This window comes from Stigmatopora argus, chromosome 11 (assembly GCF_051989625.1).
Source record: "Stigmatopora argus isolate UIUO_Sarg chromosome 11, RoL_Sarg_1.0, whole genome shotgun sequence".
Classification (NCBI taxonomy): Eukaryota; Metazoa; Chordata; class Actinopteri; order Syngnathiformes; family Syngnathidae; genus Stigmatopora; species Stigmatopora argus.
The window spans coordinates 706763-720871 of NC_135397.1; the positions used below are offsets into that span (position 1 = coordinate 706763).

The following is a 14109-nucleotide window of genomic DNA, read 5'->3' on the forward strand; positions in this document are numbered from 1 at the left end:
TCCTTGGAAGTTCAGAACCGGTTCCTGATGTTGCGCAGGTTTAAAATAAAAGTCAGCCCGATAAGTAGACGTGGAATTCTCGCCGGGGAGGTGCACTTTTCACGCAACATGTAGCGAAGGAGCCGTCACTTCGAGGGCGAGCGAGCCGGTCCGCCGGGACCGAGGAGCATGGAGCCGCCGCGGGGTCCCAAGGGGTTGGCGCTCGGCCAGGACTCCAAGTGGTCGGCCTCCGCCGTTATTTCGGCGGTGCAACAGCAGGACTACTCGGCCAGCGTGTGGCTTCGCAGGAGGGATAAACTGGAACACGTAAGCGGCCCCCCATTATGCGAACGATTATTCCCGGATTTGTCTCTGGTCTCGAACTCGTGGAACGGGAAGCTTAGGTAAGGGTTGATTGGTACTCGGATGATTCGCCTAAAGACGTTTCGCCGACGGACGTTTGACAGACGGACAGGTCGCCAAATTGGCGTTCCGCCGAACGTTCATTCGGCCGAACGGCCTGGGCTCGGTTCTAAAGAGCTCCAGTATTTGTATTTAATCATTAAACACTGTTTTCGGCTGGATTTGACCGAATTTGAGAGCATTTTGAGCCGTTTGGCGAATGGACGTGTATAGACGTTTTTTTGCCTCCATCGCGACATCATCGCAACATTTTGCCGAGGAATTCACTTCCCTGGGCTCGGTTCTAATGTCCAAAGAGCTCCAGTATTTGTATTTAATCATTAAATGTTGTTTTAGGATGGATTTGACCCGATTGCTGTCATTTCACGGCTCGGTTCTACTATATCTGCCCGCCCAAGAAAAATAATGCACTTCAGTATCAGCCTCCTTTCCACAAAACTAGATGCTATATTACAAAATGAGCAACAACGAATCCCCCGGCACGTTTAACATAATATCCCGAAAATGTTTGCTAAATGAGTCTGCTTAACATAAATGTTCGACGCCAACGCAAAGCCACAAAGCAAAGTCCCAGATGATTCCAGGTGCTGCTTCCCAGGAGACCTCTTGAGTGTTTAGTGCAGCCGAGGTGGATTGTGGGCAATAACATATAGATTCTCCACGACTGGGATGTTTATTGCTTTTCTCTGCCGGCTTCCCCACGACCATCCGTTGATCCGTAAAGGTATTGGAGACAATTTCAAGCGCAAATGTGGATCCGTTTGCTTCTCCGGCCAATATTAAAAGTATGAAAATAGCTTAGCTTAAACATTCTCCACTAAAGGAGAAGATAAAACATCATGATAGCTCCAAACAATGGAAATTAATAGATTTAGGATTGCAAATCCAGTAGAGGGAGCCATCTTCAAATGTTAGTCACATTATCTTTGCAGTAATATTTGTTGTATCAAACTGCCAATGTTATACAGCATATAGACCGATAAAATGACAGTATTATTATATATTCTTAGTATTCCCAACCTACAAAATTAAATAAAAACTGAAAAATTATAGCATATCATACGCCTTTGATGCTTATTGTGTCGCTTTTGAATGACGTTTTGGTCCAAAATGTCATAGCAAACAATGTTTTTTTGTTTGTTTAATCACAACATTTACAGTTTGGTTGAGACGCACGGGAGGATCATTTCATAAGACAATTACAGCAAAGTAATCCATCACCCCCCACGCGCATCTCCGCTCTTCAACAAGTTTAGCAACGATTGGTGGAAAATTCACTGGGGGGGGGGGTCTGGTTAGAGCAGGTCCACACGTACAAGCAGGACAAGATGACCTTTTCCGAGACGGGCCCAGGGCCAGGGCGAGGGCTCTAACCCGCGTGCACGCACACTCTTGGCACGAAGGGCACGGTCGGTCCGCGAGTCACTTTGTGAGAGGACCTTTCTTGCAAATTTGATTGCTTGGCCAACCTGCCAAGTGCTCGCTGCATATTTTAGGCCGCCTGCCTGGCACGCTTGTCTCTGCTGTCGCAGACTCACCCAAACACATCATCGAGCCACTGACAAAAGATTCGTATCTGCTCCCCGAGAAAGCGTTTATACTTTTTAGCCTTTTTAGACCATTTGGACTCGTATGATGGAATGCAGTCATCCCTCGTTAATGACGGTCAATAAGTTCCTAGAATCTAGATAGTGGAATCACCGCAATGTAAGGACAGAGCTTTTATGGTGTCTTTTTCATGTTTAAAAGCCTCTCTATAGTATTTTTGAACTCCCAAAGGTAGGCACTGCGCCCTCTTGTGGCCACCGAAATTGTCCAATTGTAATTTGATTTTTTTTCCCCCCAAAATCATGTGTGTTATTGTTCCTACACTGTAAACTTGTCAAAAACGATCCGACGTGGTGATTTCGCAATAGACGATCCGCCAAAATAACATTGTAAGATGTGGGTTATTTTTCATTTTATTGTAGTCATAGTCACCTTCCAAAAAAAGATGAAACCTTAATGATTCTTTTTATCCGATTCATTTTGGACTGGAATTATTCTTCATTATTATACTATTTTTAAACAAGAAGCACCCCCCAGGTACGCAAAAAACAGTGGGGGGGAAAACTCCAATGCTTCCATTTCACTCAAGAACCGCAGTGCGTTACCATGAACTAAAAACATAGCAAAAAGGGCAAAAGTGGATGCACAACAATGTTCTCCACCACAACTTGCGCCTAAATTGGAACGCGTGCTCGCGTTGGAGGGCGGGGCAACGCCGTCGGCATCGCATCCACACGCGCCGCCGGGATGCGGCGAGACGAGGGGAGGCGAAAGCCGGACCTTCGATTTTTTTCTCCCATTCCCTCCCACTTTTAGTGTCCGTGAGGGAGAAGCAGGAGAAATGTGAGCTTTCTGTTACATAGAGAAAGAGAGAGAGAGAGAGAATGAGTGAGAGAGCGAGAGAGAGAGAAGGGGGGAGGAGAAAGGGTGAGATGGGGAAGAGGAGGAGATTAAGAAATAGGTAGATGGACGACCACGATGCACAAGCGGAGACGTGAGGAGAGAGCAAAACATGAAGAAAGTAGCTAGATTAGGGCGCTGGAGATCATAGACAGACAGAAAAACAGAAAAACAGACAAACAGAAAGACAGACAGAAGAAAGACTTGCTTTCATCAGTTGCCAGGAATCGATGCATCATGAAGGTGAGCCCTCGAGCCAAAAATGCTGTATCGTACCGTCTATTTGCAATGGAACTGTTGCCTCCAGTCCTCTAGGGGGCAGTACTGTTTTACTAAATGACTGACTGAAAGATTTTTTGGTCTACATTAGGGATGCTCGATACGTCGATCGCGAGCTACCAGTCGATCGCTAGGGTACTATTGGTAGATCGCAGGACAGTAAGATTTGATCCAGTAAAATAATACAATTAAATTTTGTATGAGACTGGAGCTGGGAAACAGCGCCATCGCGAGTCTGAGCGGGATTACTACCTGCCTACGCTACTTTGGGTCCTTACTGGCATCAGGTCCATTTGGGATTCTGCTCACTCACGCACAGATGCGGAAGAAAGCGTCTCCATGGCAACGCCATGACTGACTCCAGCAGCCAAAAAAAAGAGACAAGAATTCAAGTATACTTAACGTGGAAATGAGGGATAATAGTGACAATAATTGAAAAAAACCCTCAAAATAATCGGGGTTGGCTCGTGCACCCCCAAGAGAGGGCGGCCAGGGCGGTCGCCCACATTGCTTATGGTGCAAACCGGCCCTGCTTCCATGTATTTCCACCGAGTTGCATACAACTTTTCTTTGTCAGAATTACATTTTAAAATCTGATTTAATAAGTTGCTTTTAGGGGTTCATGAAGGCGAAAATATGGAGAGAAAATTGCTTGTCTTGACATCTTTCTGCATACACACACACACACACACTTGGGAAAGAAACTATCATTTTTTCAGTTCACCCTAACAAAATCATACATTTGCATAATCCCGAAACTTCTTCTGCAACTTCCCTTATCATTTTCCGCTCCTTTTTAAAACGAATATATTGCATTTTGAGTCGCTGATGCTTTTCTCTCCCATTTCCGGCGGCAACGACGCTTCAAACATCGGCCGTCGTCACCTTGACGAGTTGTGAGGCGGCGTGCGGAGGAGCGCTGAAAGAACATTAAAAATTGAACATCCTTCACGCCTTGACGTCTCTGCGGCGATATTACGAAAGCTGGCTTCTTGTCCGCTTTACGGCGGATGCCGGCGTGATGTTCATTTTGTAAAAAGCTCCCCACGCCAGCCTTGAAACGTCCACGGAGACATTTTGTGCCGATTTAAAACCACTTGAGGCAAAAAGCGTCTGAAATCTCAAAGCCTCGAGTTTGGCTTTGGTTGCCGCGGCGACCGTCGAGCGACCGTGCCTTGGCTTCCATACGAAGACCAGCAGAGCGTGCGGGTTACAAATCAAGCACCCCTTAAGATCATTTAAGCATTTTCACTCGTGGGCGTGGCACTGGGCGAGCGGTTAGCGCGTCGGCCTCACGGCTGTGGGGTCCTGGGTTCAAATCCAGGTCGATCCAACTGTGTGGAGTCTGCATGTTCCACTCAGGCCTGCGTGGGTTTCCTGCGGGTACTCCTGGTTTCCTCCCACCTTCCAAAAACATGCTACTTATTTTAGAACATGCTACTTATTTTAGAAGACACCTGATTGGTTAAAATGTCGGCACTGGATCGGTTGGAACAAAAACCAGGACCCACTGCGGAATCGGTTTGAGACACCTGCGGTAGACTAATAAATTGAGAGTGATGAGTGGCAAAGGGAAATGAATCATTGATTTTTACTATCATTTGGACAACGCCGGCGGCGGCCGGATTAAAGAATCCTAACGGGCCGTATATGGCCCGCGGGCCGAGGTTGAAAAACATGTACACACACGATCCGGGGGCGGGGCGAGCACGCGAATCCCGTTTTGGCGGAACGTCCGTTCGGCGGAACGTCCATTCGGCGACCTGTCCGTCTGTCAAACGTCCGTCGGCGAAACGTCTTTAGGCGAATCATCCGAGTACCCACTCAGTAGACGGAAAAATTCTCTCTCTTATAAACACCCCCCACACAAACACACACTATTAGTCAAGAGGCTGAGTAGAGGTAATTAAAGATCCGTGTGCCTTCGCAGCAATGTGATCCACCTGCTGGGGTGTCAAGAAAAATGCAACGCTTGGCCAAATCATCTTTTCTCCAGCAAGTGAAACTTTAGCCTCTCGTGTCACCGCGCCACGAAAGGTGTTGATTACATTATCCATGTCGTTTCTCGACTTATAAATAGATATCAGAACTTTTTTTTTCAGTATCGGATTTCCACGCAGGATTGGATACATACGTACGTGTCTTTTCAGTAGCATCAAGCTTCTTTTTTTTTTCTATTCTTTTTCTGAAATCTATCCCCGCTGACTTTGGCCACACCCTTAATTGGCGGCCAGCCAATCGCAGAGCACGAGGAGACAAAGGACAATCCATCGTAGCTAGGGTTGGGCAATTTTAGAGTCTTCAATGAGCTTAGCATGCATGTTAACATGCAAACTCCACACAGCGATGACCCACCAGGGATCGAACCCTCGACCCCGGAACATGAAATCCTCTCATTTTGAATACATATTTTTATTTCTATTCAAACATATCTGTGAGGAGGGCATCGTATGGTTTGGGTGCCGTGGAAACCTCCCTATCAGTGCTAGTCTGCCGGCCAGGGCTTTTAGCTTAGCGGTCACGGTCGTCTACCACCATGTGACGCGGGTTCGAGTCCTGACCCGGTACATGTCCGTCCGTATAAATGAGCCGTGGCTTTGCGTGTGTTCGTCTGGTTCGGGCTTACCTTTACTTTTTCTTCTATTGTGCATGTTTCCACTCCAATACTTCCATCCTGGCGTCGAGAGCTCAGCAGCGGTGGCGGCTCGCATTCAATCAGCGCCAGTAACAATGGCGTCCACGTCCAGTTCCCTCGGCGGTGACGGCTGGATGTCCCCGCCTGCCGTGAAAATCAGAAATAAGACCGAGCACAAAAAGAAAATATATATATACATATTTTACTCTTTGCTAATGTAATTCATTAGCGCTAGCTAATGAAGGGTATCCCGAAAAAAAAGTGGCGGGTGGCGCTAAAATTTTGGAAGATTTAGCGCCACCCGCCACTTTGCGCTAATGAATTACATTGGCAAAGAGTAAAATGTGTATATATGTAGTTTTTTAATTGTAATGCTAATTGTATACGTTTGTCAATTCATTTTAGTTGGATGAAGTGGTTGAGTTAGAAGAAAAATAGTTGCATAGACCAACACAAAAGCAAGACTTGGTTAAACAATCCTATGAAATATTCGCATGATTGACTAAGCTTGACTCATTTACATCAATTTATGCAGAGTCGCCGCGAATATGAAACGCTGGCTTTGGACCGCTTTTTAAAAAATGCCAGTTTCAAGGATCACCTCTTTTCTTTTCTTGGACCCGTCAGCATTTCAAATGAAAGCCTAGCCCGGGCGGGCGCTGTCATCAAGACGGATAACATTCCCGTTCCACGCGGATCGAAGCGTCTTGTTGTCGAGGCGCAAAGGGGGCGGAGTTTGGGAGCGGGGGGCCTTGAGAAAGCAGCATAGAAAGAAGGTGATGGGCTAATTCAAGCCAGTAGCGCCCTATGTTTTCCTTTTCCTCTCTTCTTTTCAGGCCAATTGTTTTGCCCGTTTTGAAATTCCTGCCAAAATAGCCGCTCATTTCGTTATACAAAGCTGTTGTATAATGATGATAAAGGCTTTTGATGTAGTGCTTGCTCTATTGCCCGACAGCGGGGGTGTCAAGGGCACTTTGCTTGGCGGGCCACGTTGGTGCCAACTCCGTCTCGCTTTAGATTTGGCCCAAAAAGTCAAAGTCATGGGCGCTAGGCGTCCAATCCATTTGGACTGGGAGGGGCGAAGGACCCAACGGTCTACGGCCAAGGCGGGCCAGCTATTCCGCAGGGGGCCGTTGCGGGTGAGGGTTTTCGTTCCAACCCATCGAGAGGATGCTTATGGGGTTTGTTGTCAGGTGCTTCCGCAAAAACGCGATTGCGGGAAAAGTCCGTGCTGGACGCGGAACAAAGACCAGGATCCGTTGAGGATAAAATCTTTGGACAGCCAAACACGCTCTTAAAAGTCATCTGTCCTGAACCGACCGACCCCCGTCAGCCATTCGGGTCTTGAACCGGCACGCCGCGCTGTCGAAGGCGCAAAATGCACTTAGCACATTAGCCAGAGGTGGAAAACGGGCCGAGGTCCAGACGTTCGCTGGCTGGCTGGCTCGCCGAAATTCCCCCGTCGGACTCTTCAGATTACGGAACTTCTGGGTAAACACACGGAGCGCCCGATGTCGAGTCTCGGGATTACGGAACATCTCCATAAACAGACGGACGGGCGCTCTCGGGGGGGGGGGGGGCTTTGAGGAAGGCCAGAAGGCCCTCGACGCCGCTTCCCGCAAACGGACAAAAACCACGAGATGGCATCTACGGAAGCGGGCCCCGGAGACTAACACTCAAAGGTGGACTGGCCGCCATTTTCAGACTCTTTTACCCTCGTCCGATGGTCCACTTTGGCGAATTTTGGCATTTTTCAATGGTCCAATGTTCCTTTCATAAGATTAGATAAACAAAGTCTTAGTTTAGGAATTTGGCAAGATATGTAAGGTAACATTTTCCATCCTACTGACACTAGGAAAAAAATGGCTTCAATGTTTATGAGCGGCGCAGAATCCATCTAATGCAGTGGTCCCCAAACTATTCCAGAAAGGGCCGCAGTGGGTGCAGGTTTTCGTTCCAACCGGTAAGAGGAAACCTTTCCACCAATCTGGTATCCTAGAAATGCAATCAGTAGATTGCAGTCAGGTGCTTCTTTTTTTCAGCAGAAACCTCATTGGTTAAAATGTTTGTGTTGGATCGCTTGGAACAAAAACCTGCACCCACAGCGGCCCTCCAGGACCGGTTTGGAGACCTCCGATCTAATGGAAGTCAAGGTGGGGGGTGGGGGGGCGGTCCACTTAGGTCTCCTTTATGATATTGACGGGGCACGTGTAAAAATCAATGTTTTCTTTTGTATTTTAGTCTCAGCAAAAGTGCATCGTGATTTTTGCCCTGCTGTGCTGCTTCGCCGTGCTGGTGGCGCTCATCTTCTCCGCCGTGGACCTCTGGGGGGAGGACGAGGACGGCATCAACCAGGACAACTGCAACAGGGACTGCAGGTGGCCTCACTGGACACTTTTCAGGAAAGCGCTGGTGACTGAGTTGGGACTTTCTGTTTCTTGGACTCAGGGTGGTCTTGGTGGAGAACATTCCGGACGACGTATCGTTGGGGAACGGCTCGACGTCCCACCTCCCGTTGGCGGAGGGGCTCTCGGGCCTCGTGGATGGGGCCGTCCGGGTGGTGGAGATCGTTTCCCCGATCTGGATCCTCAACTCCTCGGAATACGAATCGAGTTTCCAGCCCGGGGCCAGACAGGTGAGTCGAAATCATTTTGTTCATTCGTTCCTCTTCTGTTGCTCACAAGGAGGTGCTGGAGTCTATTCCAGTTAACTGAACCACTTCATTGACCTTTCAATCTACAGTAATCCCTCGAATATCGCGGCTTCACGACATCACGTTTTTTTATATGGGGGAATTTTTTTTATTACATTTTTTTTGTAAATACATAAAAATGTCAAAATCCACACTGAAACTCGCAAGTGGAAGCCACTCCCCTGTACTCAGCTTGCTACTAGGACTCAGCACTGAAGTAAGAAAATTAATTAATTAAATGTATTTTTTATTTATTTTTTGAAATATTGGTGACCCTACTTCGCAGTTTTTCATTTATAGCAGGGGTGTCAAACTCATTTTTTGTTGTAGTTTCGATTTCATCCGGAGGGCCAGTATGTCTTCCAACTAGGCTGCCAAAATTAATTGATTAATAAATTGACAGCTTTTTCAATCGTGCTGATCGATAGATCATTTTTGGACATTCAAAATTGTACAAATCGTCTGCAATTATTGATTTTAAATGAGCAAACACAGGAAATATTCCCTATACATCTATAATCTTCATTTGAATTTGATCCTAAAACAGAAAGTTGGCACTCATGATTTACTTTCTCGGGCCGCACATAATGATGTGGCGGGCCAGATTTTGCCCCCCGGGCCGCCACTTTGACACCTGTGGTCTACAATAACCGCGATAATTGAGGGATTACTGTATTCTCTATTTTTATGAGTCAGGGTTTGTGCATTTTCAATTGGTTTTTTTCTACATTGGCCCACTTGCGCTCTTCCATTGGGTCAAAATGATGTTTTTTGTTCAAATATTGTAGCAAAAAAAGAGCTACATTTTATTTACAGGACTATTTGATAATTATCTATGTTTGGGCTTAGTGCAGGGAGGGGTGCAAGGATCGCAAAGGGTGCACATTTTCGCTCCAATTCCGGCCTAATGGTGCCACGGGGGAAATTGCTTGTTTTTGTTGTTGTTTTGGCTGCATTAAACGAGTTAGCTACGTTCGGGTGTGGGATCCCACCGACTGTTATCGACTCGGCTTGAAAGGATTGGACGTGCGGCAGACCGAGGACTAATAAGACCTAGCGGCTGTTCATTAGGAGCTAATGGCTCCTCCTCCTCCTCCTCGGATCGGAAGCTAATGGGCTTTCGGCCAGCCGGAAGCGGCGCAACTGTGGATCAGCAAACTTTTTGCTGATGGATGAGATGCATTAACTAGCGCTGGGGATTGGGAAAGTCTAAAAAAGTTGCAGACGGAGCGAGCGAGCTGTGCAAAAACAGGCGATTGATCCGGTCAGCAAAGACCCCATTTTGGCATTCCTAGCGATCGTGTTTTATCTTTCATTCATTTGCATTTTTCAGGGAAAATGAGCGGCGTGTGAGCGTTACCTGTCTTGAATTTTTCCAACGGCAAACTCGATGACAAGGCGTTTTTTTTGGCCGACTTTGGCGCAGGCGGGCGACCTGTCGAGGGTGTCGTTCGCCCTTCAGTCCTCCTGGGATAGGTTCCAGCACCCCGCGAGCCTGCCAAGGATAAGTCAGGTTTAGAAAAATGCTCACATAGGGACAACTCTTTGTTCGGTCATGTTGTGTCGGAACTTTAGCGAATAAAAACAGGGCAACTGGCATTTTCACTGGAAAAAAAATTGTCAAGGAGAAGCATGAGTTAGAAACAGCTAAAAAAATATCAGTCCTTTTGCTTGTGGCACAATGCTGCCTCTCACAGGTCACTCTTGTATTACCACGAGATGTTCAAAGTCAAACGTGGTCCGTTCTTTTCTCATTTTTTGGGGGCATCCGTCTGACAGGGTAGACTTCTGCTGTCCAAGCTGCTGGCCTTGAAGTCCAGAAAAGTCCAGTTGAAGATATCCAGCGAGACGACGGACTCGGCGGAACTGGAGACGCTCGCCAGACACGGTCGGCATTGGACCGACTTCCTGGCCTTTGGCGGTTTGTCCGTGTCTTTCCGAACGTCCCGCGTTTGTGTCCAGGTGCCCAGGTGCGCTACGTCAACACCACGGCTCTGACCAAAGGTCACCTGCGCTCCTCTTTCTGGGTGGTGGACAGGAGACACGTCTACATCGGCAGCGGCACCATGGACTGGAGATCCTTGGCCACAGTATCTAATACTTGCCTTGTCTTGGCGCATTTTCACTTTCCACAATTTTACCGCAACAAACATTATTTCAGGAGAAAATTGCAGGACTTGAAATGGGACCATTGGTTACTCAAGCACCCGTGTGATTGTGCGCATCCTCACCAGAGAAAGGAGCTGGGGGTGCTGGTGTACAACTGCAGCTGTCTGGCCCTGGACCTCCACAGGGTGTTCAACGTCTACTGGGGTCTCCAGTACAAGGACTTTGTCCCTTCCTTCTGGTCCAAACGTCTCTTCGCCCTCTTCAACCAAGACTCGCCCCTGGAGCTGACCCTGAACGGCGCCCGGGCCCAAGCGTACGTCTCCGTGAGTAAAGACCAGTAAAGACGGACGGAGGAGGATGGGCCGTTCCACTGGGTTTCTGTCCGCAGACCTCCCCCGATGTTTTCATTCCCAAAGACCGCAGCACCGACCTGGAAGCCATCGGGCGGGTCATCGGGGACGCCCGGCGCTTCGTCTACATCTCCGTGACCGACTACTTGCCCCTGCTGGATGCCGGCGCCACCAGGTCGGCGCCGCCCGTCCCTTCCGACGCTAGCGTGGACTAAATGGAATGAGTCCCACGCAAGGTACTGGTCCCGGATCGACGGCTTCATCCGGGAGGCCCTGATCCTGAGGGGGGTGCGGGTGCGTCTGCTGATCGCTTGCCGGGAAGACACTCGTCCGCTGACGTTCAACTTCGTCCAGTCTCTGAGGAGTCTGTGCCTGGAGCAAACCGACTGTTCCTTAGAAACGGTGCGTAAGACGCCGACGTCCTGAAAGCGTTTTCGCCGCGAGAGCGGCCAAAGATTCGCCTGCGTTTTCTCCTCCGCCGCCATGCAGAAATTCTTCGACGGCAGAGTGCAAAAGGACGGAAGTCTTCGAGAGGTGAACAACAACAAGTTCGTCGTGACGGAGAGAGACCTTTATTTAGGTATCTGCCCCGCCGTGTTTTTCATCGGGCTGGGCCAGAGCTAAAACGGTGATAGGTTTATTATTAATACACTTGAATCAAAACAGGGAGACATCATTAACATACTCTGGCTACAACTTGCAAGGAAAATCACTCCCGACTCGCCTTCGTCCAAGATGATTCTAAAGAAACGGCATCTTCCTCTGTCCATTTAGTCGGCGCATAATCAAAACATTTACGGTCATCTGATTCAAACAATTGCATAAGCTAACCGAATAACACCATTAAGGTCAAAAAACAACGGCCACATCAATCTCATATTAGATCGGAACCAAAAACACCTGTGTAAGAATTTGCACAAGCATACAAAGTGACCCGAGCCGATTGGAAACCAAAACAACTGCGTAAGAATTTGCACAAATAAGCTCAATAACATCTTTATAAGGTAAACAGAGCGACCGTATTTTTAAACAATAATGCGAGTATTTTCGGAAGTCGATTCGATGATCGCCATCTGCTGGAATCCAAGTCAAAGCAATTTAACTCATTCATATTGTGGTTTCACCTCCAGTTTCGCCGTCTCTTGCTTCCTTCCCGACAGGAAATCTGGACTGGGTGGGGAATGAATTCACCTACAACGCGGGTATCGGCCTGGTGGTCAGTCAGCCCGGGGATGTCCGGCGGGAAAACACCTCCACGCTGGTGGAGCAGCTAAGGGCCACCTTCGAGAGGGACTGGTTCTCCAGCTACGCTCGCTCGCCCCAGGCTGGCAAATTCGACATTTGCGGCAAGCGCCGGACGAACCGAGCGGGACCGGCCGAAGGCGGGCGAGTCGACGGGAAGGGTCAAGACGACGGAGGGCGTGGCAAAGAAAATGGGCAGGAGATCAACGGACCGGAGCGGAATCTCACTCATCTGGACTCGTGGTCCCCGGCGCAAATCAACGACTCAAAGGAACCCGATGGGCCGTCCCCTGAAAGCACCGAGATCCTTAACGAACCACTATGAAGGCGGATCCGGGTGACGTGAAAAGAAAGGGTTTCCTTGTTCTCAGTCGCTGGCTTTTCTCGAGGATTTTTCAAGAACTTTTTCCAACCGGCCCAGGACCCCCCGACGAGGACAAATGGATAGTCGGTTGCATTTTTTCCAGGTGAGGATCGGTCAGGATCGAATTCCGTTCCGTACGCTAAAGGCGTCACCCGAATTTCACGGTTAAAGTCCAAATTTAGGTCAAAATCCTGATGATTAAAAAAAGTGCGTTCAGGGACAGCCCAGAAAACACAGCACTCAACAGCATGAATCAATTATTTAAAGATAACTATCAGGTTGAAATATGATTAAATGGTATTCAATTATTCTAAGAAGTCAACATACTATTTTGAAAACTTTTTAGCGCTATCTAGTGCCTACTATGATAACTGCAGAAGGTCATACTTCAATTTGGATGTACCATATTTACTCGCATATAAGCCCCACCCGCGTATAAAACAGCACCCTTAAAATTGCCTTGAAAATTATTGAATTTTACAATTTCTCGCATATAAGCCTCCCCATGATTCACAATTTTAACCTCAATAACGGTTGTTTTCTTAATAACCAACAAATATTAAATGTTACTTTGCTGACATCTACTGGTGTAAAAGCCCTACTCTTGATTCAGTCATCATTTTATTGAGTTACAAATACGGCTTATATGCGAGAAAATCCAATAACCAACTCAAATCCATATAAACGGCATGCTTAACCCACCCATCATATTTTTTAAATCATGTTTATTGCTCTCAACCAAGTAAAATTGTAATAGTATATTTAGTAATAATATAATCACGTTTAATTTTGAATATTTACACGATATGCTGACAGCGGGTCTGTTTTCCAGATTAGAAAAAACAAATGAATGGAAAAGATGCCGAAAATAACCATACAAAAAAAAGTTTTTGATTGCCGTTTTGTAGTTTGTCAACTTTTTCAGATTTGTAAACATTGCCTTACTTGATGCTCATGTTTTTCAGCATGACCGTCGCTTGCTTGCATGCACTGCCTTCACTTCAAGACGTCCGTCCGTCCGTACCTTTAAATTTCAAGAAGAATGCCTATTTAGTATTTTATTACCTTTGCTAACACACATAAAAAACTGTATCACAGGACTGCTGCATTTTTACTGGTAATAAAGAAAATACGTACCCCGATTTGCTGTCCTACGCTTGAATACGGGATGAATAAAGTTATCTAATCTAATATGCTAAGTGTACCGTAAAAAAAGCCAGCCATTCTCCATAACAATAAGACATAGGACTATAAGTCGCACTTTTTGTTTTTCATAGTTTGCCTGGGTTATATTTTTGTCCACTCTAATTGGTTTGCTGAACGTCTATCTCTTGTTTTAATACCGATTAAGAGACAATAATATCGTCAATATTGCCATGGATCATCTTCAGATGTTGTTTTTCAGGAAACATTTATTATTTAGCATTGAGCTACCGTCCCGTCTAAAGTGGAAGATCGTCTAGTGTAAGTTTTATTACACATCAACAACCACTGCAGAATCCGGTGTGTGGAAATTTTTGAGTTTGTCGTTTTCAGGCGTCGGCTCAGTTTCAGAAAAATTGGACAAATCTTTAAAAATTGGATTATG

General features: G+C 47.0%; 2 protein-coding genes across 2 annotated transcripts in view; one reads left to right on the plus strand and one right to left on the minus strand.

Annotated features, from left to right (window-relative positions):
- LOC144084373 (inactive phospholipase D5-like) lies at positions 1–13630 on the plus strand. Its single transcript, XM_077612732.1, has 10 exons — positions 1–306; positions 8006–8142; positions 8213–8399; positions 10236–10344; positions 10419–10546; positions 10691–10888; positions 10954–11090; positions 11152–11317; positions 11405–11495; positions 12076–13630. Exons 1-10 carry the CDS (start codon positions 169–171, stop codon positions 12480–12482), a joined length of 1698 nt encoding a protein of 565 aa, XP_077468858.1. The 5' UTR covers positions 1–168; the 3' UTR covers positions 12483–13630.
- trmt2b (tRNA methyltransferase 2B) overlaps positions 13467–14109 on the minus strand; it is a 19267-nt gene continuing 18624 nt past the window's right edge. The window contains exon 7 of the transcript XR_013303785.1: positions 13467–13539. The gene's annotated coding sequence lies outside the window, so the exon portion shown is untranslated. The remainder of the gene's footprint in view (positions 13540–14109) is intronic.